Source organism: Pygocentrus nattereri, chromosome 6, assembly GCF_015220715.1.
Source record: "Pygocentrus nattereri isolate fPygNat1 chromosome 6, fPygNat1.pri, whole genome shotgun sequence".
NCBI classification, from domain to species: domain Eukaryota; kingdom Metazoa; phylum Chordata; class Actinopteri; order Characiformes; family Serrasalmidae; genus Pygocentrus; species Pygocentrus nattereri.
This window is the reverse complement of record NC_051216.1, coordinates 18894377-18921408: the sequence shown is the minus strand read 5'-3', so window position 1 is coordinate 18921408 and position 27032 is coordinate 18894377. Positions and strand designations below refer to the sequence as shown.

The window sequence follows — 27032 nt, the reverse complement described above, 5'->3', positions numbered from 1 at the left end:
ACACAGGTTCACAGAAAAGGACTTTACAGTGCTAAAGCCTGTAATGTGTAAAGACTGCTAGTCCTAGGTTGCTGCATTCACTGGCCATTCCATACTGCCTTTTGGAAAAAAACATCAGCTCAAGAAGGTTTGTAGAGAGCTTGCTGAATTGCTGAGCAACTGCACACAAGCCCAAGATCACCATGCACTTATGCGAGTTAAAACCACATTCAGACTGATTTAATCTTGATGCACGTCGTGGCGGTCTGACAGACAAACCTAGGTTTGGCTAGAAAACATTTGGTGGAGGAAGAATAATGGTCTAGGACTCTTTCCTTGTTTTCTCTGCAGCCATTTAGCTCCAGTGAAGAGAAATCTTAAAGCTACAGCATACAGTAAGATTCTAGAGGTGTATGCTTTCAACAGTTTGGAGGAAGGCCATTTCATATTTCGCTAATGCTCTTGTGGCTGAATGGAAGCGAATCCCCACAACTTTTTATCCCCAAAACCTTTTTATCGCCTAGTCGTGTAACAAAGCACGGAGTGGTATAATACATTTTGTGGATTTGACACCATCATTCACTACAGAAGGGAAAAAAGAAATGTCACATTAATTTTGCTTTTATAGTTGCCAAAACAAGACAACATCTCATGAAAGGTTTAATCTTACATTTAAATACACTCAAAATATATATGTTTTTAAAGCCTGGGAATTTCTTGCTTTAAGTGAAAACCATTCCCGTTCACAAAAATATGTATCTTTCAACTTAAAACACTAACTGTATGTAGTCCAAATTCCATATAAAGAAATGAATATTAATAAGCATACTGCAACACTCCAGAAATTCTCACTTGTACATGGTACACACACTGTTCTATGTAGGATGGATCCAGTTATGTCAGTGTGCTTTGTTGTTTAACAGTGCAGGAGCAGTCTCATGCCATAGTTGATGTTGGCACTGGGGTAAAGTGATGGTTAAGATTAGACTTGGTCCAAAGGAGCACCTAATCTGAGATGAAAGCCAAAGGGCAGACTGTGTGTGGCTGTGACTAGTGTGATATTATTGTTCCCTGCAGGTGATGGCACTGTGTGTGTGCAGTTATGGATAAATGGACCGTGCTCATCAACTACTACCCTACATGGTCGTACTGCCTGCATGTGTGAGATGATACAATGACAAAACAAACCAGATGTAGAATTTTCATCAGTGTTTAAACTTTTAAAAAATCTGATTTATTCGCAACTTTATCACCATTTTATTAATGTTTACCTTAAATTTCAACTTGGAAAAATTAAAAAACTCTGGATGTGCTGCCCAGAGCACCAAGAATTATAGAAGTGAACTTCTAATGACAAAAGCAACAGCACAGTAATCAGTACTTGTGTACACATGCATGTGTGAAAAAAATCTGTGACTGTAAAATGATCAGTGAACAATAAGATGTTAAGCAACATGTGCCACATATCACACACAGCACAGTAACATAGTTTAGTATTTAACAGTACTACAACACGAAGCAGCTCTACAACTACATAACTGAAATGCTAAGAGCTAGGTGCTAATCACAGAAGACTGCAAACTTAGAACTTATTACAGCTGTAGACTAAATATCTGGGAAACTGAGATTAACTTGCAGACACAACTAATAACACTAGTTATTAAAAGATATTCACTTTATTCATGAACACAACAGGCAACGATTAACTAATGAGTGGACATTACTCTGTTTCTCCAAAATCTGCTATGTAAATAATACATATACAAATAATGATAAAGAGCAAACCCCCCAACTATTGAAACTAGGGATGCACTGATACCTCTTTTCCCGTTTGATACGATAACTGGTCCGTCCGTGTGTGTGTGTGTGTGTGTGTGTGTGTGTGTGTGTGTGTGTGTGTGTGTGTGTGTGTGTGTGTGTGTGTGTGTGTGTTTAAACCATTCATGTAGTAATATATATGTAAACCAAATTGGATGCTTAAGCAAAATTGTTTTTGTTTATTTACTGTATATAATTAGAATGATAAAATCAGCAATAGAAACCATAGTTAATGACTGAAGTAAATTTCAAATGGTTTTCTGAACACACTATAAATAAGTGTTGTGTACACATACACATCAGCTTCTCTGGCTCAGAAAAATGGTGCAGGAAATGGTTTCACATCTGAATTTCTCAAGTCATTTGTTTAATATGTGCGCACTATAGACCCATGCTTAAATCTATGAGCATCAGACTTGGCTGGAATTATAGTTTATATAGATAGATATTATAGTTATACATGATACCTGTAGAAGCTGTAAAGTTGTGGATTTCTTGGCTTAATGGTTGCAGTACTTACTGCAGCTAATTGCAATGAATGCAGCTGACCAATTACTGAAAGAAACAACCTCTGACATTTGGGAAAAGAGCACCTCTTGGCGTATTTTGCACTTTATGTACATGGTGTTATCTAGCATATTTGTGGCATGCCAGTAAAACTAATACCTTTCTACAACCTGTGTGTCACCCACTACTATGGCCTACTCTTGTAAGACTGCCATTACAGATTTTGAAATGGACATTTTTACAACTGTTTTTCAATCCGGTCCATTAACATGCTGCTGCTTTAGTTAAGACTCATCTACTGGTGCTCATGTATGCGTTTTGAGTAGTGTGTGTACATGAAATTGCTTCATGGTTTTTTCTCTTGCCAGAAAAGGAAGTTTGTGTTTCACATGTAAAGTTAAATATTTTAAAAATAATTGCTACAAGCTGATCCATAATATATTACCATATTGATATTTTGAACACAACCCTGCTTGCTAGATAATATTATGTTTAACAATTTGAAAGTATTATTTAAATATTTAAATATTCTATATTAAATAACCTTAAATATTAAATATTTTAATATTTTTAAAATATTTAATTCATTTGAGGTCTTATTGGAGAGTGCATGTTTTGTGTTCTATAGGGACTGTTTTGTGTGTTGAGTTGAATACTGTTATACAGGCTCTGACTGTGAAAGCAGGCGTGAAGGCCACAAGAAGCTGATCGATCAGGCATAGATTAACCTTGGCAGCTGATTTAATTGCTGAGGAAGCGTTGAATATGAGCTCCCTCATGACTACATCTTCACCAATCTCTCTATGCCTTAAACTCTCCCCTCTCTCCATCTTCTCACCTTTTTCTTTTACTCTCCTCACCTAGCCTTTGCCTCTCCTCTTCTTCACCTCTTTCTCTCCCTCTGATAGGGTCATAAATATAGACAGAGGTGACCACTTTCGTACAGGCCTGCCGCTATAATTCATGATGATCATCCTTTTTCCCTCCATCGATTTTTCCATTTAAAGCCCTAGGGCAGGATTGAAGTTCCCTCCTTCCTGAAATTAAAAACGGAGGTAATTAGGGCTGGGTGGTATGACCGTGTGCTGCAGTCGTCATCATCACGAGAGACTGCCAAGTACACTTTTCTCAGACTTAATGAACACTGACCAGTGTTTCTTAAACAAAAGTGACCAGTTATAGAGCTCTGCTTAACATTTTGCAGCAGTTTGGCACTGAAGGGGTGGCCAGTATAACCATGATAAATTGTCACAGTACACAATGAAATATCTGGTATTGTAGATGCCTTTGGTTATTGTAATGTTACATTTTTGCCGTAGTGCCCACCCCTGTTGCACTGTCCAGTTACAACTGTGTAGTAACAAATTGATGATTGACAGCTGTTATTTTGTTTTATTGATTATTTATATATTATTATTTTAAATTATTGTCAGTAGTTTCCTGTTTTTTATTAAATTTAATAGTTTAGTTTTTGTTGAATTACCAAAATGTTCCTTTTTTCTGTTGTTTATTTTGTTACTCTCCAGCTAACACATCATGATTTATATGCATCATAAAATCTTCAGGTATCTTGATATTTTTGCCTGGAGATCATTTAATGCTTGTTTTGTGTTCATGTGCAGTGTGCATGAGGAAGTAGTGTGGGGTTATGACAGACATTTCTGTGTCTGGTTAAAAATGGCGTTTGAAGTATGAGCATGTGCAGACGAGTGGGCGGCCTGCAGACATTGTGGAGGCAGGGCACGCAGGTACGGCTTGGCAACGTAGAAGAATAACTTTCAGTCAAAACATGTACATTTACATTTATAATTATCCTGAACCTTGTCTTCTCTGCCGCACCTAAATGCTTAGTATTGATTAAACAATGAAGGTATGTGCATTCATTAAATGGGTATGGCTGTGTGTTCATATCTCCCACTACATCTGTGGTTGTTTCATACTGAGCATGGAACACGGCGACTACTGTTGATTGATGGGTTAGTTGCCAAGGCGCTGGGTGGTAACCAGTCCGGCCGTGACTGATTCATGGCCGTGTCAGCACTCTCTCCAGCGGGGGTCAAACAGGTCAACTGCTTCAGGGTCACACGGGTCATGGTCACAGACACCCATCCCGGTGTGTGAAACCTGAACTCGCATATCCAGCTTGTCCGCCTGCCAGTAGACGTCTAGACACTCTGCAGCGGCTGAGGCTGATTCAGGAGCCGTTTTTTTCTGTTTGTTTTGAAGGCTGAGTAAAGGCTCCTGTTTGAAGGGCTGTTTGCAGTTCAATGATATTTAGGGTGGAGGGTAATCGGAGTGTGCCCTGAAAGGCCTATCCATTTTGTGTCCTGCCTTTTGTCATCAACCCTGTTATCTCATCTCATCTCATCTCAGCCTAGACAGCTCAGGGCTGTGAAATTGAAATGTGGAACTTTATTTCCGTGCATATGCTATCCCTACTCCTTTCAAAACCAATGCTCTTTCTTCTTGTGTCTTTTTGCTTGGTCCTCTTCAATCACTCAATCTCTTCCTCTATTCACTCTCTCTCCCTTTCCGTCATGTGTTCCGTCTTTCCCTGTCTTTTTTTTCCCCCTTTGTCTCTCACCCTTCCTTTGTCTCTTTACGAGGTAGGTAGGCAAGCTTGTTCGTCTGAAAGCAGACACCGTTTTAGTCAGATACATACGGTGTGGGTCTCCTCCCTCTTTCTTTTTCCAGACAGAGGAAGCCATTTTACATCTTAGGCTTGGGAGCAGCTTTGCCTCTGCAAGTCCTAATTGTAGGTGCAGCCTGACCGATATATTGTTTAAATGACAATATGGACTGATATTAAGATTCTTCAGATTTATCTTCATAATAAATAATCAATAATCTAATAAAGCATCAATTAAAAAAACAACAAAAAAAAAATTGTAAGGTACGTAGGTTAAATGACATATGAAGTTTATGGTTCAACAGTTCATAATTGTGAGAATTTATTTACCTGTTTTAAGCAGGAGTTTATTAGTAAGTTATTTGGTTTATATTTGTTATTTAAAGAGCCCTTTTCATGGAAATTAGACTTTTTTTTGGAAAAAAAATAGTAGTGATGTAGTAGTATGTAAACATTTGTAAAAGTTTAAACATACATATTGTTTACGTGGCTGTGTTCATACAGCTCAATTTTAATTTATTTTTGTGATGTCATGTATCTTCCTACTCACCCTACAGCAGTTTACCCTGAAGTTATAAGCAGCAGCAGCCAATCAGAATAGAGCTTAGTAACAAAAACAACATGAATAACTGTGAGAGGTTTGGAAATAGTCAGATAAAAATGTATTGTGACTGTTTTAGTACATAAAAGCTCACAAACATTGTAATTTGATCTAAGGGAAAAAATAATATTCATAAAAATCATAGAATGTGGGCCCTTTAAGACTGAGTTTCTGATGAGTTTCAGAAATTTGACTGTTGAGGACTGACCATCGTAATCATATCAGTCACTTGAATCACTGTGCAACTTTTGGCGTCTGATGAATTTTAACCACATACAAATATTCAAATTATTGTACATCAGAAACAGCTTAAAACAAGCAATTGGTGTCGGCGACAGGTTCTTCCTGGCCATGTTTTATATGTAGGGATAATAAGAGAAACAAAACTGTCCTCTGGTCAGTGTTAAAGCAATCCACATTTGCTGTAATTCTGCTGTCTGTCTATGATAGCAGTCGGTCTGGAATGAGTTGGTGATTGTGATGTAGTGAGCAGCACTGGAACAATGGCCATGAGAGAGAGGGGGGGGGGGGGGGGCTTAATCCGCCGAGGAAGTGCCTCTTTGGCTTTGTCGCTGCAGTGTTCCTAACTGGAAGCTTTCTGATAGGACCAGTCTGACTCTATCAAAGAGCTTCATTATCTGCTGCGACAGTCTTACACACACTGAAGGAGGAAAAGATTGTGTGTCAGTGAACCACAGGGGAAGGAACCTGTGTCACCCAATGTTATCAGACCCGATAGCTTTCTTCTATCGGTAATTTGTCAGCACATTCACAGTAAGTGGCAGTTTTATGAGCCTAGAATTCCATGCTGAATCCCAATATTTTCATTATACTTTGAGACAAGCTTGAAATCTAATTCTGCAGCCTGGTCCATCCACAACACCAGCCTCCACTAGGCTGACAAATATTGTCCACCTTTGTTTTTGCTTTTATTTGGTGGACTTGAAGGTTAATTCATGGGCTCTGGAGTCAGCTTGCGGAGATGCTCTGATAATGGAATAAAAGTGCTTTATGAGAATTATTGATAAACCGGTAATAACCTCAGTTTCTCATTCGATTGTTGAGCAGTGCAGCAAACAAGCTTGTTGTTCTCCTGGAGCAATTAGGCCAATCTTGTTTGCTAAACCACATTACTGATAGGAAGCACCGCTGCATATTTAAATGCCAGGCTCTGATAGTGAATGTTAGGTTTCGAGATTTGTGAAGGATGTGAGTGACTGCCTATGTTTGACTGTTTAATTAATCTGTGTGTAAAAGTGGGTATAGGTGGAAGTCACAAGTGAAGCGTGACTTGACTTTATAGGCCTGTGGTGCGTTGACGTGTGTGTGTGTGTGTGTGTGTGTGTGTGTGTGTGTGTGTGTGTGTGTGTGTGTGTGTGTGTGTTTGCCCCTGCTTTCCATCTCTAACCTTTGTGTCCATTTCTTCACAGACCTTTGTGGACTGTTACTCATTCAGCCCCTATATTCTGCTCTCTGTGTGCTGCTGCTGGTAGACGCCCTCTTTTCTGTTTCTTACTTTTCATTTGGTTAACCTTCAATACACACATCACTGAAAACAATCAACCCAAAATATCTAACACACAGCATCATGTGGCTAGAAAATGTCCACTGATGGACCACAGAGTTGTGTGCTCCTGCTGGTCCTGGAGGGCTGGCATCCAGCACAGTTTGGTGATATTCCTGCTCAAACACACCTGATTACACACATTTGTTAATTGTAAGTTGGTGTGACAGGTTTGCACAGTATATTTGTTAAAAAGCAACATGGTCTGTGTCACTCACGCCATGCCGGAGAAGTATGTGCGAAACAAACCTAACAAACTGTACAGCAAGATGACCTGTTGTCTTTGACTTTATATCTACACAGTGGACCAACAATATACATGTGTTTTAATGGAGTGGAGAGTAATTGTACACAGTGTTTAGAACCTGCTGTAACTGCAGTGCTGAGAATGATCTATCACCAAAGTAATGCCTGCTCAGTGGTGGTCCTGCAGGTTGATGAACAAGATAAAGAGCTGGCTAACATTGTGTAAACAGTAATGGACTACAGTGTGTAATTGTAAAGCTACAGATATCAACTGTTGCAAATGTTAAAAAAAAAGCTGATTAAATGGACAGTGAGTGTAGGTACAAGTAGCTTTATCTAGGAAAGTGGCCAGTGAGTGTGTATCTAAGTGAGTGTTTGCATGTGAAGAGTGAGAAGGAGAATGAGATGGCACTGTAATCTGGGTCAAAGACTGTCAGGGTGTTTGTGGTGTTATGACTTTATTACGTGATTGTGCTGCTAGCCTGGCTCCAAAGGAAAAAGGACAAACTTGCAACACGTTAATTTATTCATAAGTAACACTCTCTTAGCCCTTACCTTCACATACACAGATGGAGAGAGAGAGAGAGAGAGGGAGGGAGAGAGGGAGAGAGAGAGAGGGGCAGCTTGTGACTAATAACTAGAAGAGTGAATTTGATTGAAGAAACAGCTTTACCAGATCAGTTTGAGAATGTAAGTGAGTGTTTCTTTCCATATGTTTTAAATACTATCCAGAGAGAGCTTTATACATGTGTGTTATGACAAAAGGACAGAGCATGCTTAAGATCAGCTGTGGTTAAGCTGTTATACAGACATGTTTTTGTGCCTTTTGAGAGACTACAGTAGCTAACGATTTTTCTACTCCACCCCCACTGCATCTGACTCAAAAGAAGCAGAATGTAGGCCAAGGAATTCCCACTGAGTGGGATTTTGTTTTGTTCATCGTTGGGGAGCCACACGCAGGTAGTATCACTTTTGAGTTTTGAGGGTAATGCAGCACTGTTGGCTGGATAAAAGGGCTGGAGCAGCCAAGTGAATAATCCCTGTTTGAAATTTTATGCTGTCTGTGCCAGGAACAGCCCCCCTCCCCACCCAGACTTTCTCAGATAAGATGTTCCATTTTCCAATTCCTGAGCAACTTACCTAGTGCCAAAATGTGTTTTTATTCAGTAATGGCAACACTGCACTAATGTCACTTGTTAAGGGAGTGACCTGTAGGACCATAGCGCACACATGTAAATTATCTGTTTTCTGATTTGGCTGATCCTATATTACACCACATTCAAAAAGCCTGAAGCACTTCTTACAACTTCTATAACTTGCTGTAGGCTAAATAGGTGGCTATGAATACTTTGGATTTTGTGACATTTTCTATGTATGGGGGGGAGAGGATTTTTTTGTGTGTTATGGGCCCTTTAAAAGAAGCATATGATGCCTAAATGTTTTTCTGAATATTTTTCAAGAGCAGATGCTGGGACATATTTGTCTGTTTGGGGCTCTCTTAGATACCTGCCCCTTAGGGGATGGGCTTCAAGAGGTTTTGGTGAGGCAGTTCACTTAAACACTTTACATTCAAACCTGAAGCGGTTTCTTTTTGGACAGAGCAATAGAGGAACATGATTGACAGCATTGCAGTCAGGCTGTGGGGCACACCTGTGGTTACTGTGCAGGCTGAGTGGGAGTGTGTGCTATATCGGAGAGGAGTGATGGTAACCCAGGGCGACCAAGACTGCTGCTGCCCCTCCGTTGCCACAGACTGCAGAACGGAGGAAAGCATATTAGACAGAAAAGAAAGAATAGGATATGGATGTAGAATCATATCATGTCAGCATAGGTAGATCGCTGATGGTACGCGATCAGCAATCCATCTACAATATATATACGGTTTAGCATTAGAATTTGATCAATATTTTAGTGTAGTACATGAATTAGGCCACAATTGGTCTTTCTGGGTGGGTAGGATACTGCCCCTGCCTCCAATCACCCATGACAATGCTAGCCAGCGAATGCATCTGTTAGCTGATGTAACAGAACTGGTGGTTGGTGCTTTCCTCTGTATGTTGAGCTGTCCAATGACATTGCATTGGTTGCTGTTTTAAAAAGATGGTTGGCTCACTTTACAGGTCTCAGAGGAAGACTTTGTCTTAGGGAAAACGATCTATAGTATCAGCAATGTGAGATATGGACAGTAAAATATTGGTTTGTTACATCGACCCTGAATTTCACACTAGTGTGTTCTTAGCAGTAAGTTAAGATGCTGGATTAACATTATTTATCTGAATTATGACTGCATATCATGTTATTGTCATTATTGTGATATGAGTTTTAAAGATAAAACATTACAAATTACATTACCCATGTCCATGAGGGGTGTGGTGTCAGGTACTGTTCCCACATTTTAGACCGCCAGGGCAGTGCAAGCACTCTGGATAATCGTCTTGCAAATGCAGGCAGGTCGAGATATTATACCAACATTGTTAAAGACATTTAGCGACTTGACGTCTGACTGTATCAGCCTCTGTCCATGTCGCATCTTCTTTTTGAATTTTTGCTCTGTAAGAGCAGGTGAGCAGCACTATTCATCTCATGTGCCTCCCGGTGACTGAACAGTGAAACTTCAGTCGGAGCTTCAGCATGGCCGTCCTCCATGGGTTGACAAAAGACTGCGAGTATTACCCTTTTGTTTTCTCTCCCATAGTGATCTGCTAGCTGGCTGCAACTGCATAGGCTACAGCTAATACTAGTTGTTTGCTGAGTGTTTAGATGTTTGTGTTTTTGCCATGTTTGCATGTATCCGGTAACTGTTACCTCATAGATGCTGCTAACCCTCTATAGGGACAGTTAACATCACAGCAGGCAAGCTTTTGGGCTGTTGATTTCTGACCTGAAGGCTGTCTCCAGAATAACCCAGGGCTACAGACTATAATTTTGCCACTGGCTCTCAGGGGATATGGGCATGAGATAGACAAATGTCTTAAACACTTAGAAAGCAGCAGCTCTGTCCTAGGAAGTGAGTTGAAACTGCTGGTACCAAAATACTCATATCAATCTGAATAATAAAGATAATTTCAACATAATAAGGCATTTATGATATAGCATGTATGATTCCCTCTTGAAGTTACTTTGTAGCTAGTAAGTGTAGTGACTAAAACTAAACTAAAATTTTTTTCAAATTGTTTAGATTGCAGTGTTTGTTATAGTTAAATTAATTCAGTTAAATTGTTGATATGTAGTTCTGATCTGAATGATTACATTGTGTAAAAGGCAGCAGTGCAGAGGAGTGCGAGGAGGAGAAATAGAGCAGGGATCCTGAGCAGTGATCGAAAGAGGCACATGAGATGAGAGGGGTGGGAAGCACTGATGGAGTGAGATTAAGTAAGCAGAGAAGAGGAAGAGAGGAGAGAGCACATAATGGATGGAGTGATGAAGGGAGAAGTGCAGGAAGTGGAAGGGGAGTGAACATATAGGCGGGAGACAGGGAAGGGCAGGCAGACATTTAGCCTCCAGGCCAAACACTGCTGACTCCAGGACATGTAAACAGTGTGTGTGTGTGTGTGTGTGTGTGTGTGTGTGTGTGTGTGTGTGTGTGTGTGTGTGTGAAAGAGAAACTACACATAAAAGATAGATGGCTATATATGATAGTGGCATATGTGTGTATATAACAAATTTGCAAAAAAACGTGTTAATCTGTATACTGTTTGTGTGTGAGAGAGAGAGTGGAGATAGTTAGCCTTAAAATGCTCAGTTGCGTCTTCAGTATCGGTTCCTGGACGCTGGTATGCATTCTTTATGCAGCGCTTGAAATTACTCATTTATTGATCTTTAATGGGAAAATTGAAATCTATACATGTATTATGATACAATCCAGACAGAAAAAGCCTTTTTTTTATTTTGAATGAGAGATGAAAAGGGAGTATTCTGTAGTTGTGTGCTTAAGTGTGGTACTTTGACCTCAGACAAATATACACTGCGTCCAAAAGAATCCAAATACTAGGGCTGAACAATTTGGGGAAAATATCTAATTGCGATTGTTTTGGTTTTTTTTGACTAGTATTGTGACTCCGGTTTAAATTGTGATTATTGGTGGGAATCTCTTCCATGGTGAGATTAAAGATTTTCTACGTTATGTTCTGTAAATCAGTGTTTAGGACCACAATGTGCACTTTTTCTGGCTTGAGGCTTGAACCCTGAATACAGTGTGCCAGACTGCCAGTAAGTTGTGGTTTTGATTAGCAAACCAGCTTTAGGGTGCATTCATTGTTGATACAGGCGTTCAGTTGCAGTTTATATAATTTCCTTAGAAGAGCATTGCCAATAGAATGGGATGCTCTTAAGCAGCGGCACATGAGCCATAGGTGAACTTACCCAATGCCAAGCGTCAGCTAGAGGGTTATAAAGCCCCCCTCAGTATTGAGAACGGTGTTCTCTGGATTCAATCTGACAAAAGTAGTTGAAGCTGTCAAAAGCTGGTGGATTAAGCTAAAATTCGCATTCACCAAAGTTCTTTTCTGCTACTTGTTGTGGCCTAAAATGCTCAGTAGGTTGCTGGGCTAAATGCGGAGAGGTAACTAGTTGTAAGGTGGAATACATTTTTGTATGGTTTTGAACCTTTTTTCATTGTCTGCATGAACTTCAGAAGTGTTGGATAAGCAGGCATCTACATGGACATAGGACATAGGACATAGAGATCATATCATAGACATCATGGGCATAGAGCATAGATTGTTCCTCCTGCATCTGTATTCTTCATCCTAGCAGATTTGTTAAGTTCCCAGCTTCTTTTCAGTTCAGCCAAGTCTGTTTCTTTGTAATCTCATCACATTCCATTGACATCAAATCAAATCAAATTAAATCAAATGCATTTGTAGCGTTTTTTACAACTGATGTTGTAAGTCAGGGGCAACGGTGGCAAGGAAAAACTCCCTCAGAGCTGAGGAAGCAACCTTGGGAGGAACCAAGGCTCACAAGGGGGAACCTATCATCTTCTGGTCAAACTACCTAAAAATGATTATACTATTAATATTATAGCAGTAGTATTAGTAGTAATAGCTATGAGTCTATGAAAACTTCAATGTATGGTGGGTAGCTAGTCCAAGGTAGGTGGCGGTAGCTGGGGCGTGGGCATTTGGTCTGAAGTGGGTAGCAAGAGGGCTCGACCTCGTCCTTCAGTGTCCGGCCGGACATGTGGGCGGTCATATACTTGGAAAAAAGGCAGGGACATGGAATTAGTATTATACTTTTTGTTTATATGTAAAACAGGGAATGTGAACATTCCCAGAGTGTGGCTAATGACTCCGGCAGATCAGCTTAACTAAAAGGAGAGAACCAGAAGGATACACAGACGAGAGCACTCAAACAATTTGGCATCCTTCCGTTCCACTGTCCACAAACCTGAGTGGCCGCGTGTGAGCAGCGGGACGACAGCACCAGCGTCTCAGTTTACTATAATTTCCTGTGTCCATGGACCCCTGGATCTGCTGCCTTTATCAAGGGGGAACATTAGCTACCAAAAGCTAAACTGAACAAGTGAGTTTTCAGCCTAGTTTTAAAGACTGAGACTGTGTCGGAGTTCCGAACCTTTTCTGGAAGATCATTCCAGAGTTTGGGGGCTTTATAAGAAAAAGCTCTTCCCCCAGGTGTAGCCTTATGAATTCTAGGAACTATTAATAAGCCAGCACTCTGGGATCTGAGTGGTCGTGATGGCTCGTAATAGGAAATAAGGTTTGCAGGTACTCACGAGTGAGCCCATGTAGGGCTTTATATGTCAGTAAAAGAATTTTATAATCAATATGGAATTTAACAGGCAGCCAATGAAGTGATGATAGCACTGGACTGATATGATCATACTGCTTGTAATGTGCCATTTTGGAAGATGGTGTGATGATTTTTTTTTTTTTTTTTTTTTTAAATAATCCATGATTCAAATGTCCGCTATGTAGCAAGAGTGTCTTCAATTTTGTCTTTTATTTGTTCATTCATTTTACTATCAGTAAGCCAACAGAGACTAAAGAAAGAGATGAGTGCTTTAAACTGTGGTGGCACTGAAGGCACAGAGGAACGAAAAAACATCTACTGGGATGTTTCATTTTTGAGCCATGCTGAGATTTGTGCATGTCAGAAATTAGACAGCATGGGCATACGCAACTAAAAGTCAAAGACATCAGCTGTGGACATTATTATTAACCATTGTATCCCCAGTTCTTATAAAGGGCTACAGAAACATGAGAACAAACATGCTGACCTCTTTCTGTCTTGCCCTTTTCCTGTTCTTTCAGTGGACCCTCGGCCTCTGTACCGCGAGGAGGCCATCTTCATCGCCCTGGCGTCTGTCTCCATAGTAGCCGTTCTCATTGTGGCGCTCTTTTTCGGCTACCGCATGCTGACAGGTGAGATACATTAGCAGCTAGATGGAAGTTGACCCTAATACTATTGAAATGGTGATCTGACCTTTTTGTGTGTTACTGCAGGAGACCGTAAGCAGGGCCTGCACAATATGGACATGATGGAGGCGGCAGCATCTGAGCCCTCCCTCGATCTGGATAGCCTGAAACTGTTGGAGGTGAGTTTTTCTCCACTTTAATGGCTGATCTCCTCTTAGCTTTCCACATACTTTTCACTGTGCCAAAGCCTATGCAGCAAAAACTCCTCTCTTGTTTTCAGAGGCTTTTACTGTGGTATATCTGAATTAATACATTATCCAATGTTTTTCAGAAGTACTCAACCTCCTTGATAGTGATAAAGCAACTGTGTCAATATATATATATACATAATTGCTAAACATAACAATTGATAATTGATAAACAGTGATTGTTGCCAGATGTTTAGATTTGACCACTGGGTACTGTACTCGATGTAGTTTCAGTTTCTAAATTCTGTAAATGTTTATTTCATTTGTAGATATTTGAGAAATATTGGGTTTCTGGATTAAAAATAAAATTTGCAGACAAATAGCTTATTTGGGTTTGAAAAGGAATTTGTCAAGAGCATATAAATGCTGCTTATTAAAAATAAAAAGTATGATTTTGTACAACCCCAATTCCAATGAAGTTGGGACGTTGTGTAAAACAAATAAAAACAGAATACGATGATTTGCAAATCCTTTTCAACTTATATTCAATTGAAAACACTACAAAGACAAAATATTAATGTTCAAACAGATATACTTTTGTTTTTTGCAAATATTCACTCATTTTGAATTTGATGCCTGCAACACGTTCCAAAGAAGTTGGGACAGGGGCAACAAAAGACTGGGAAAGTTGAGGAATGCTCAAAAAAACACCTGTTTGGAACATTCCACAGGTGAACAGGTTAATTGGAAACAGGTGAGTGTCATGATTGGGTATAAAGGGTGCATCCCTGAAAGGCTCAGTCGTTCACAAGCAAGGATGGGGCGAGGTTCACAACTTTGTGAACAACTGCTTGAGCAAATAGTCCAACAGTTTAAGAACAACGTTTCTCAACGTGCAATTGCAAAGAATTTAGGGATTCCATCATCTACAGTCCATAATATCATCAAAAGATTCAGAGAATCTGGAGAAATCTCTGCAAGTAAGCAGCAAGGCAGAAAACCAACACTGAATGCCCGTGACCTTCAATCCCTCAGGCAGCACTGCATTAAAAACCGACATCATTCTGTAACGGATATTACCACATGGGCTCAGTAACACTTCAGAAAACCATTGTCAGTGAACACAGTTCGCCACTCCATCTACAAGTGCAAGTTAAAACTCTGCCATGCAAAGCGAAAGCCATATATCAACACCACCCAGAAACACCGCCGGCTTCTCTGGGCCCAAGCTCATCTGAGATGGACTGACGCAAAGTGGAAAAGTGTCCTGTGGTCTGACGAGTCCACATTTCAAATTGTTTTTGGAAATCATGGACGTCGTGTCCTCCGGGCCAAAGAGGAAAAGGACTGTCCGGATTGTTATCAGCACAAAGTTCAAAAGCCAGCATCTCTGATGGTGTGGGGGTGTGTTAGTGCCCATGGCATGGGTAACTTGCACATCTGTGAAGGCACCATTAATGCTGAAAGGTACATACAGGTTTTGGAGCAACATATGCTGCCATCCAAGCAACGTCTATTTCAGGGACGTCTCTGCTTATTTCAGCAAGACAATGCCAAGCCACATTCTGCACGTGTTACAACAGCATGGCTTCGTAGTAAAAGAGTGCGGGTACTAGACTGGCCTGCCTGCAGTCCAGACCTGTCCCACACGTCTTCAATGGGAGACATTATGAAGTGCAAAAAACGGCAACGGAGACCCCGGACTGTTGAGCAACTGAAGTTGTACATCAACCAAGAATGGGAAACAATTCCACCTACAAAGCTTCAACAATTAATGTCCTCAGTTCCCAAGCCCTTATTGAGTGTTGTTAAAAGGAAAGGTGATGTAACACAGTGGTAAACATGCCCCTGTCCCAACTTCTTTGGAACATGTTGCAGGCATCAAATTCAAAATGAGTGAATATTTGCAAAAAACAAAGTTTATCCATTTGAACATTAAATATCTTGTCTTTGTAGTATATTCAATTGAATATAGGTTGAAAAGTATTTGCAAATCATCATATTCTGTTTTTATTTATATTTTACACAACGTCCCAACTTCACTGGAATTGGGGTTGTAATCCAGAAAAGTATTGCTAACTTTTTCAAGGGGCTTGAAAACGTTCACAAGGCGCTGTGATTGTAATGTAACGCTAGCGAGATCTGACTTCCTCTTTCTTTCCTTTCCTTGCAGCTGATTGGCCGCGGACGGTATGGTTCCGTGTACAAGGGCTCACTGGATGAACGTCCAGTGGCCGTAAAAGTCTTCAGTTATGCAAACAGGCAGAACTTTATTAACGAACGTGCAATTTATCGAATCCCCCTGCTGGAGCACGACAACATAGCACACTTTATCGTGGGAGATGAGCGGCTGACCACAGACGGGCGGATGGAGTACCTGTTGGTGATGGAGTACTACCCACATGTGAGTACTGATCCAGCAGTGGCTTCATTTACTCTAATACTGGTTTTATCTAGAGGGGACTGGTCTCATGTCAGTGCTCAGGGGCACCTGCATCCCATTATTGCAGATACTTGCTATGTTCTTGCTGGACTCTGTAGACCAGTGTAGAATTCCCTTGCTTACCTTCAACTGCCCTTATCTCTCTGCTTTCCTTTTTATCGGCCTCTTGTACTATTTTAGTCAAAGAGTGAGGAGTCAAATGTCTTGCCGGTTACAGAACTATCTGGGTAGATATTTTTATCGATGATTCAGATGCAGCCACTATGAGAAGGGTGTGTTGAATGTCAGCTTATTGTCTCTCTCTCTCCATCTCTTGCTTTCTGTCTCTCTTTTTTCTTTCTTCCTCTCTCACACTACTGCCTCTCTTTCTCTTTGTTTTAGTGAGTTAATGAAAGGCATGAATTTTTATCCATGTCCTTTTTTTTTTTAGTCTACCCAACTCGCGTTATCACTCATCATTTCTTTCTCTCTCTCTCTCTCTCTCTCTCTCTCTCTCTCTCTGTGTGTGTGTATGTGTGTGTATACAGGTTAGTGTTAGAATAATGTAGTTTGATACCTGCACACAGACAACAAGAAATGTCTGTGGCTCGACAGATATAAGGCACCACATTCTTTCACATGCCTGTGTAACATGTCACAACAGGCACACCTGTCTAGCATGTGTATGTGACTTGGAGGAATGAACGCCTCTTCTGTTGTGTCGCTAAACAGACAGACATTACTCTGCTCACACACTGTCTCGTTTGTTCTTGTTCCACTCCACTGCTAATTATTTACCCTGGATGGAAATACATTAGCTGCTCTAAGCTTGGGGACTTAGCAGGGGGAGGGGGTGACCTAAAGGCAAATGTTTGCATTTCCTCTTAGACAAAATAACAACTACCCTTAGGCTGACTGAGATGGATGTAAAGACTCCCTAATGGGCTCAGGTTTTGTGTTCTCTACGTGAAATACCTTTCTGCTAGTTCAGAATCGGCTGCTGGGGTAACTTTCATGCCAGTCACTATGGCAACAGTGAGGTTGTGGCAGGGCTGGGATTCAAACTTTTTTGGTACATATTCAGGTTAATAACACTTTACTGCCTTGGAGCCTGAGGTTTCCATTTACAATCATGCAAATATATATATAGATATTTTATATATTTTAGGGTAGAGACATCTACATCACATCACAATTTATTTTTGATTCATGGCATCAAGCTTTAAATTCTAAAATGATTTCTGATCTCTTCATGTGTTGATTTTTCTTGTCTCTCACCTATTTATCATTATGTCATTAACAGCAGTGTTTACTATGGTTTCGGGCCTTTTGTTATGCGTACATAACTAATAATGACCAATTTATGTCTGTTAATTACGTACTTTAGTCAGATCCTCCAATTTACCCTCCTCCAAGTTGGGCTGGTCTGTGTCTATATGAATTAATATCTCATTGTGATGTTATTATCTTTGTGATCTTATCTCATGAACTTAGACTGTTGTATTTGTGTTTGTTTTTTTGTTGTTTTTTCTTTAACACTGCAACATATTTATGTCATAAGATTAGAATCTGTGAGTGCTCAATGTCTGTATTAAAATGTATGACAGATACATGGCTCAGCCCCCATGCCTCTTTTATGGCAAGTGTGGAAATGTGTTTTTCACGATATTTAGAGTGCTGTATAAATGTGATGGTCTTTTTGATGATAGTGAAAAACAGTATCAGGGATATGCCAGAAATGACTGTTATCACAATAATGATAGAGCTGACCTTGTTTCTTTTACAAATTCTTTCAGCATGAGTAAACTGAGGTTTTGTACAGCAGTAATAGCAATAAGAAAAGGACCACGTTTTACATGTTGCAACACCATTTTCATCATATAGGTCATAAATTATCACTGAAGTGAAATTCCTTTACATGATTGCTCTAAACTACCATCAATTTAAAAGATTGTTAGCTTCCCAGGGGTGATTAACCCAGCAGTATGTACAGTATTATGTGTTATGCAGTAGTGTGAGAAGCTTCACAGTATGACTACACTAATAATTCTAGTGTGCTCATAATTGGATTAAGCCCTTAAGGTAAGAGCTCTCAAAAGAAATATCTCTACAACAAATGGTGCTCCATGGTTCTTCTTAAGATTGTTGATGTGAAGGTAACAGTCCTTTGAGATGCAGTTGTATTTTAGCACTGCAGGTTACAATGTTGGTGAATGGGGCGTTCTGTCTCAGCATAACTATAATTCATATGTGTCCAGGGCTCTCTGTGTCGGTACCTCAGTCTGCATGCACTGGACTGGGTCAGCTGCTGCCGTCTCGCCCACTCAGTCACCAGAGGACTGGCCTACCTGCACACGGAGCTCCTTAGAGGAGGTGAGGGTCACCTTCGTGTGCTGTACAGACATATACACACAAACACACATTGAGAGAAAAAAAAAACACTTTCAGCCCATATACTCGCACTTTTCAGCCAGGCAAAGCGGACACTGACATTTAATTTGGAAAGACTGCATTATGTGTGTATTAAAGGGATGGACAATACAGCAAAATTATGTGGATGTTTTCACAATACTCATATTCAATACTCATGTATCTCAGTATTTAATTTTTCACATGCAGCTGATCAGCTTTTGAGAAGTACTGACAATATCGAAGATGTGCTCAGAAAAGCTTATGTCTGAAGCATTTGTCAACCTAATCTCGCTGCAGTTAAAGAGAACATTGCTACAAACATTGATAGATTTTCCTGAACAGAAAACCCATTACTTGAAACACATTCGAAACAAAAGCCAGTGGGCAGGTGCTTCAGGGAAATTACTGTCTGTAGCAATCAATCATGTACTACAGATGGACAAATACTGATTCAGTTGACAAATACTGAATTCCATTGGCCATAAGTGCAGCAAACTTAAGGTCTTATAAGTAGTATCTAACCTGGTCTCATTTGCAAAGGGTATGGCGTATAAGTCCACCCAGCTGTAAGGCTGTGTCTGTGGCCCAGCTGCTATTCTCTCCTAATCGCACAGGATAAAAAAAGCGGCGTGAATCCACCCATGGGCTGGCCGTCGCTGGGCAGACTGTTTGTGGTGGTGCAGCGGCAAACCTCCCCAGCCACCTCCAGGGCTCACTCTGATGTGCACATCTGGGTCAGACAGCACGTTTTCTGAAATATGAATCAGACGCTGATTCATTTTTCATGCTGCATGGTTGTGTTAGACTGAACAGTGGCTTGTTGCTGTCGGGTCCCAGTAGTAGCACAGAGTAGCGTAACTCACGTATGCAGAGGAACTCAGGAAACAAGATGTTTAGCCAGTAGTGAAAATTTTATTCAGGCAGCCGATGTAAAGCCTACTGCTTACCAGGTATTTGCTCACTTGATGTGAGCGAGAAAGAGAGAAAGAAAGGCAGTAAAAGAATAGTAGTGTGTCTGCAAGTGTAACATCTGTTTTCTTGTTTTTTTTTCTTCCAACACAGCCGCTAATGTTAATTTGTCATAGCTGTGCTCCTTCAGTCGCCCGATCTTTAAAGAGCCGGCAGCAGGAGCAGTGCAGATAAGATAGGTCTAATTTGTGTGTTTGTGTGCGCTCCTCTTGTTTCTCTGGCTGTGGCACAGTGCCAGAGAGCTGCGGCAGGATCAGGCCTCTGCCTGGCCCTCTCTGTCTCCCTCTCTCTGTCTCCCTCTGTCTCGGCTTCATTAGAGCCTGAAGTTCAGAGCCAGACACACAGAGCTGAGAGCTGGTGGGGGAGGAGTGGCAGGGATGGCATTTATCCCGTAACCACTACACTCTTGTTACTGGGCTGCTGTACTGCCACCTGGTGGCTGTCTCTGTAGTGTGCCTCTCCTGGCACTTAAACACTTTGTTTTGGTACATTGCAGTGTTATGTAGAGCAAACCTAATTTGGGAAAATGCCTGCCAGCCATTCTGTGTAGAGCTACTGGCAGATAATAGTGTTTCACACAATTTTCAGCCGTCTTGTTTTGTTCAATAAAACCTTTCCTCCTCTCGGGTATAAAAACAGCTTATTCGGTTTTCTGGGTAGAGCTACAGTCTCACTTTATGGTCTCCCAGCTATAAGAAAGATATAGTAAACATTTTCAAATGATACAGATTTCTGTATGAAAGCTTACTAAAATACCTTAGCAATAATAAAATAATAAAATAGTATTATATACGTTACCAGTATTTTACAGTGTCGTAACTTTATTAAATAAGGGCTTTAAACAATAAAGGTCGTTGATGGAAAATATTTGATTGAGTATATATTATTTATTATGTTAATTAACTAATGAAATTCCTTTTATTGCAAATACCATCAAGCAAACTTTCTTTATATCTTCTAATCAGTCCTGTGCAGTAATTAAGGTGGTTTCGCCTATTGTCCTACACAAAACTATTTTGCTTCGTTTAAGTAGATGGTTTACTGAAGGTACTCCAATAACATCAGTTGTGGCAGAACCAAAAGGTCTTAAGCAAAATAGAAACAGGCAGAGCAGAGCACTCTTGTTGAGTGTAGACTTATAAATATGAATGTTACAAAGTGCACAAGCTCACAAGCCTTTCTTGCAACTGTAGTGATATCTTTTCCTTGAAAGCAATCTATGAAATGTATTTCTTCTCCTTATTGCATCAACTCCTTTGCACATACAGAAGCTGGTACAAAAGCATTTGATTCTGTATCTTATAACATCACACTAATAAAAGTTCTCTGTCCTCCCTTTCTCAGATTCATACAAACCTGCAGTGTCACACCGGGACTTAAACAGCAGAAATGTCCTGGTCAAGAATGACGGCACCTGTGTCATCAGTGATTTCGGCCTGTCTATGAAACTGACAGGAAACCGCCTTGTCCGCCCCGGAGAGGAGGAGAATGCTGCCATTAGTGAGGTATACTGATTTAAAAACTTACAGATGCAGTTCATTGTTCACAAGCAGGCCACACACTTTCATACATCCATTCATAGTGATTTTTTTTTTTTATTTGAAAACTAGGGATGCCTGGAGCCAAACAACACACATTTTAATGGATCTGTATTGTGTTGAACCTGATCAAATTAAATCTTTTTTCAATTTTATTAGCCACAACTTAACAGTACTTCTTGTTTTCAGATTTTAACAAAGGTTTAAATGCCTGTAGTGTGGAACTATGTGAAGTGGAAAATGAAAACAGCCCAACAACTACTTGTAATATCTGAAATGCTAGTGTATCGACTGTGGTTAAGCTAGCTGGACTTAGCAATAACAGTAACTTCAGGCCATCCCTACTCATCTGTTTTTACTAATCTTATTCATGTTTGTTGTCTTTAGTTGCTTTTACAGTTCAAGCTCATTGAGGTGTGGTTTTGTGTCTGTTGACCTAGGGCACATAATCTGGCCCTTCACACATGGTTTGTGTGTGCCTAGTCTGGTGCCTAACACTTGGTTTGTGCTCCTGTTCTGTCCAGGTGGGGACAATTCGCTACATGGCCCCAGAGGTACTGGAGGGGGCAGTGAACCTAAGGGACTGTGAGTCTGCCCTAAAGCAAGTGGATATGTACGCCATCGGCCTGATCTACTGGGAAACCTTCATGCGCTGTACAGACCTCTTCCCAGGTGAGGACTGTTCCTTACCTTCATTAGTGAGTAAGGACTATGACAGTATTTCTGGGTTTAAAATAGTGCAGGACGCTGCAGTGAAGCTAGCTCAAACCTACTGTCTCATATACTCAGCTTCATGGTATACTCATGCATTTGGTGTATTAGTTTGTTCCACCAATTAGGGAGACAAGGCAGCCTTTTTAGTGAACTGTTTGTATTCGTGTACAGCGTTGTAACCGATTGTGCTTGTTTGCAGGGGAGACCGCACCAGAGTACCAGATGGCTTTCCAAGCAGAGGCAGGGAACCACCCATCCTTCGAGGATATGCAGGTGCTGGTGTCCCGAGAAAAACAGAGACCAAAGTTCCCGGAGGCCTGGAAGGAGAACAGCTTGGTAAGAGGTGCTCCTGTAACAGGGATGGGCAACCTAATTTCTGGCGCCCTGCTGTGTTGCAGGTGTTTGCAGCATTTCAGCATGTGAATTGATTACTAATTGATTCCTTTCAGCGGCAAAGTTAAGAATGCTTACAACTGAACATTCAAAAGCTTTTGTGGCTGAGGTATGAGCCCTCTAGCAATTGCATTGCTGTTCTTTTAAATGTGCATGGTTTTTCTGTATGCATGGGTTTGCATACATTTTATGGTATGGGAGGTGCAGTTGGATTATCATTTTATTAAAAAAATTTTTTAACTGTCCTACTCTGTCTCTGGTTGTCTTAGGCGGTTCGTTCTTTGAAGGAGACGATGGAGGACTGTTGGGATCAGGATGCAGAGGCTCGTCTGACAGCTCAGTGTGCAGAGGAGCGCATGGCAGAACTGCTCCTTATCTGGGACAGGAACAAATCTGTCAGCCCTACAGTCAACCCTATGAGCACAGCACTTCAGAATGAGAGGTCTGCTTACCCTGGTTTAGCCTATTCAAGCTGCACAGTTCATGAGACAGGTGTCTAAGAACGCTGCATGCTAAGGGTATTTCACAGTGTGAAAGCTGACGTGATATTAAGGCACTGTATCTGTACTTTTTAGCTTATTGCTATCCTGTAGTTAATCTAAATGATACATGTATATAGCTATGAATATCAGTGAATACATGTCGTAATCTGAATATGTTGGATGTATTGTACATTACTTTTGTTCTCTTTTGTTTTAACTGACTTTCTTTTTTTGTGCCATTGTAGGAATCTTACCCACAGTCGCAGGGTTCCAAAGATGGGGCCTTATCCTGACTACTCTTCCTCGTCTTATATTGAGGATCACGAGGGCATGGTGAAGAACCTTCCTGGAGATGTGTCCACCTCAGGCACATCCTCAGTGAGCGGCATGGGTGTGAGTGGCATCAGCACAGGCACAGGGGGCGCTGGAGAGAAGAACAGGAACTCAATAAACTATGAAAGACAACAAGCTCAAGCCCAGGCCAGGCTCCCAAGCCCAGAGACCAGTGGAGCCAGTCTCTCCACAACCACCACCACCGCAGGCCTCACCCCCAGCACAGTCATGACCACTATCTCTGAACTGGGCCACTCTGAGGAGACTGGTGCTGGGGGCAGTGTTCCTGTGTGCCTGCAGCTGACTGAGGAAGACCTAGAGACCACAAAACTGGACCCTAAGGAGGTGGATAAGAACTTGAAGGAGAGTTCTGATGAGAATCTGATGGAGCATTCACAGAAACAGTTCAGCGCTCCTGACCCACTCAGTTCAGGCAGCTCCAGCCTGCTCTACCCCTTCATAAAGCTGGCAGCAGAGGTGACTGGAGGGGCTGGAGGTGGGACACAGGCAGAGTTCGGAGCAGGCAGCAGTGTAATGGGTGATGCCCCGCCAGCCATGTTCCCACTTCCTAAGCAGCAGAACCTCCCTAAGCGCCCCACTAGTCTGCCTCTTAACACGAAAAACCCCAGCAAAGATTCCTCCTCCTCTCGACTTAAGTTCGGTAAGCACAAGTCTAATCTGAAGCAGGTAGAGACCGGCGTGGCCAAGATGAACACAGTAGCAGCTGTGGAGCCTCATCTGGTCACTCTTACCAACAACGGCTCTGCGGTGCGGAGTGGAGTGGGAGTTGTGGTAGTTAACGGCTACGTTAACAGCTCTTCTGGCGCATTTGGGACCACAAACCCAGCTGGGCCGCAGGGGGAGGGAGGGGCGCCACTTCTCCAGAGCCAGCTTAGTGGAGAAGACAGCCGCCTTAACATCAACATCAACTCTAGCCCTGACGAGCATGAGCCGCTTCTGAGAAGAGAGCAACCTGCTGCTCGCGACCACACGGGCCGCACAAACTCCAACAACAACAACAGTAACATTCGCCCTTCTGCTCCTGTTGCGCCTACTCGTCCTGCTGCTGCTGTTCCACCCACAGAGCCACCAGCGCAGCCCTCAGTGCCACAGATAAAGGAAGAAGTTCCTTTGAGACAGCCCAAGCCCAGGAGACCTGAGCGACCCAACTCACTGGACCTGTCATCCACTTCGCAGGACTCCTCTCTGTCCGGTAAGTTCTTCACATATGTCTTTCAGTTGTCATATTGTCTGTCAATCCCTACTTTATTCTCAACCTCTGCTGCTTTGCATGTAATTTCAGAATGTACAAGTGGTTTGAATATTTAGAAGTATATGTCTCCATCATCCTAAAATAGGCCTAATAAAATACTAAAACTGTTGTAATCACAAATCTGTACTTATTTCTGTGAATTTTAACATCTAAAAGTTCAGTATAGATTCCCAAATCTTCATTGTAGATTGTGTGGCCTGTGTGTGTGTAAATGATTTTTTCTTTTTTTTTTTTTTTAACGGATTTTCATATTGAATCAGATTCCTAATTTTATGTTGTTTGAAGTCACTAAAATAGCGTATCTTTCCACCGCAGCTAGAGATATAAATCCAGTTTGAAAATGATAAACAAATTTATTATTTAAAATAGTATATGCTTAAAAATATTGGTCTTAGAATGCTCAAACCCCAAGCCAAATCTTTTAGAAACATGGCAGCATGCCTCACGCTTATCTCCATTTCTCTCACTTTCTCTTCCCTCTGTATCTTTTCCCCCTGCTTTTATCCTCTGTTCTCACACTCTCACTTTCTTTCTCCCCTCTTCTCGCCTCTCTGTCTCTCACCCTGGTGCATTTGTGCATTCTTCTTGGCTGATAATGGTCTCTGAGCGTTCCCCTATGGCTGAGTCACGCTTGGACCTTTATCTGTGTGGAGACAGGCTCAGACGCACCCTGGCTATTCCAATCCTCTGGAGCAGGGCGGAGAGCCTAGAATGCATGTCAGCATCCCCACAAACAAAAACCTCTCCAAATGGATGGCAGACTGTGCGCTTGTGCATTGCGTGTCCTGCTTTCTCCAGCCAATTAACACTAGTACTTCATGAAATTAGAAATACAGGCTGGGCTGCTGGTCTTTCCCTTGATTGCTTTGAGCATTTGGGTTGTGGAGAGGGAAGGAAATTCCTCTCAGCTGATAAGCATCCACAGAACGTTCTGCCTCAGTTGGAGACAGTGATAAGGGATGATGCATGTAAGGAGATGGGAGTGCCTTGATGGGCTGACTTTGGCTAAGGAACGAAAACAACACAGGAAAATGATAAAATGGCACGTTACATTGGATAGCATTAGTTATAATGGTGCTCCCAGCCTTGTGCCAAAGATCAGAACGGTATGAACTTGGGATAACCATGTGCAATCTAGGACTACTTAATGAACTGTATTTTTTTTATTATGTTATGGGTTTCCCTGATAAACACATCTTTAAGAGCTGCAATGACAGAACAGATTGTGTATTTAGCTCATACACGCAGTCCCAGAGAATCTTATTGAAGGCATCTCTGTGCTGGAAATGAACCCTACTGTCCCATGTACGGGACAAAAAAAAATTAACCATGCCTGGCTCAAAAACTATTCCATCTTGAACTACAAACATTACAATTGTTTTCACACCAACTATTGTGTTTTAAGTGTTTGAGGCAGTAATGATCAGTGTCATAACAAACATTTTAATAACTAACTAAATAAATAATTAATATTTTAGTTTTGTTCTATTGTGCCAATATAAATATGTGTAATATACAAATCTTAAAAAGTCTGTACTTACGCCATATCCAGTCAGAGGCACAATATTTTAATAATTTATTGCTTCTCATGACATCATCTTCATATTTGACAGCTTTATCGAACATCATATTTTGTGTCTATATTGTGCAGCCCCAGTACAAACATGCTTTCTCTCCAATGCTGCTGTCAGAATTGTTTGTACTGGGGCTATGCTGCTGTCAGAATCAAAATTCCTTTACTGACCTAGTACATGTACAAGGACTGTGTCTCAGAATTCAAATTATACAAATAAACACCAAGATACAGCCACAATGAACAAATAAACACAAAGACGCATCCAAAATGGACATCACATCTTTACATGTATGAAAACAAAGTGAATTTTACAGCAATATAGGTGTGATGTGCTTTGGCTGTAATTGGGTATCACAGTATACATGTCTGGCATGTGTTGGACTTGCAGACCAGGGTGGTGGTCCCCATTTTTTAAAAAGGGGCCCGGAGTGTGTGTGTCAACTATCAGGGTATCACACTGCTCAGCCTCCCTGGGAAAATCTATACCAAGGTGCTGGAAACGAGACTCCGACCGATAGTTGAACCTCAGATTAAGGAGGAACAATGCAGATTCCGTCCCGGCCACGGAGCAATGGACCAGCTTTTCACCCTCTCGTGGATTTTTTAGAGGGCATGGGAGTTTGCCAACCCAGTCTATATGTGTTTTGTGGATTTGAAGAAGGCTTACGATGGGGTTCCCCGAGATATCTTGTGGGAGGTCCTCCAGGAGTATGGGGTACCGGGGATACTACTCCTGGCCATTCAATCTCTGTACTCCCAGAGTGAGAGCTGTGTCCGTATACTCAGCATTAAGTCGGACCCTTTCAGTATTAGTGTTGGGCTCCTGCAGGGTTGTGCCCTGTCTCCACTCCTGTTCGTGATATTCATGGACAGGGTGTCAAGGCGTAGCCGGGGTCAGGAGGGCATTATGTGTGGCGGCCGGAGGGTGGCGACTCTGCTATTTGCAGATGTTGTTCTTTTGGTTGAATCACATGGATGCCTCCAGCGCTCACTGGAGCGGTTTCCAGCTGT

The 27032-nt window shown here is 41.4% G+C and overlaps 1 protein-coding gene across 1 annotated transcript in view; it reads left to right on the top strand.

Moving 5' to 3' along the window:
• Window positions 1–27032, top strand: part of bmpr2b (bone morphogenetic protein receptor, type II b (serine/threonine kinase)) — a 70962-nt gene that overhangs the window by 38713 nt on the left and 5217 nt on the right. The window contains exons 4-12 of the mRNA XM_017692218.2: window positions 13617–13727; window positions 13809–13900; window positions 16083–16313; window positions 18590–18704; window positions 21057–21217; window positions 21775–21922; window positions 22164–22300; window positions 22627–22799; window positions 23085–24385. Coding sequence (XP_017547707.1) covers window positions 13617–13727; window positions 13809–13900; window positions 16083–16313; window positions 18590–18704; window positions 21057–21217; window positions 21775–21922; window positions 22164–22300; window positions 22627–22799; window positions 23085–24385 — 2469 coding nt within the window. The remainder of the gene's footprint in view (window positions 1–13616; window positions 13728–13808; window positions 13901–16082; window positions 16314–18589; window positions 18705–21056; window positions 21218–21774; window positions 21923–22163; window positions 22301–22626; window positions 22800–23084; window positions 24386–27032) is intronic.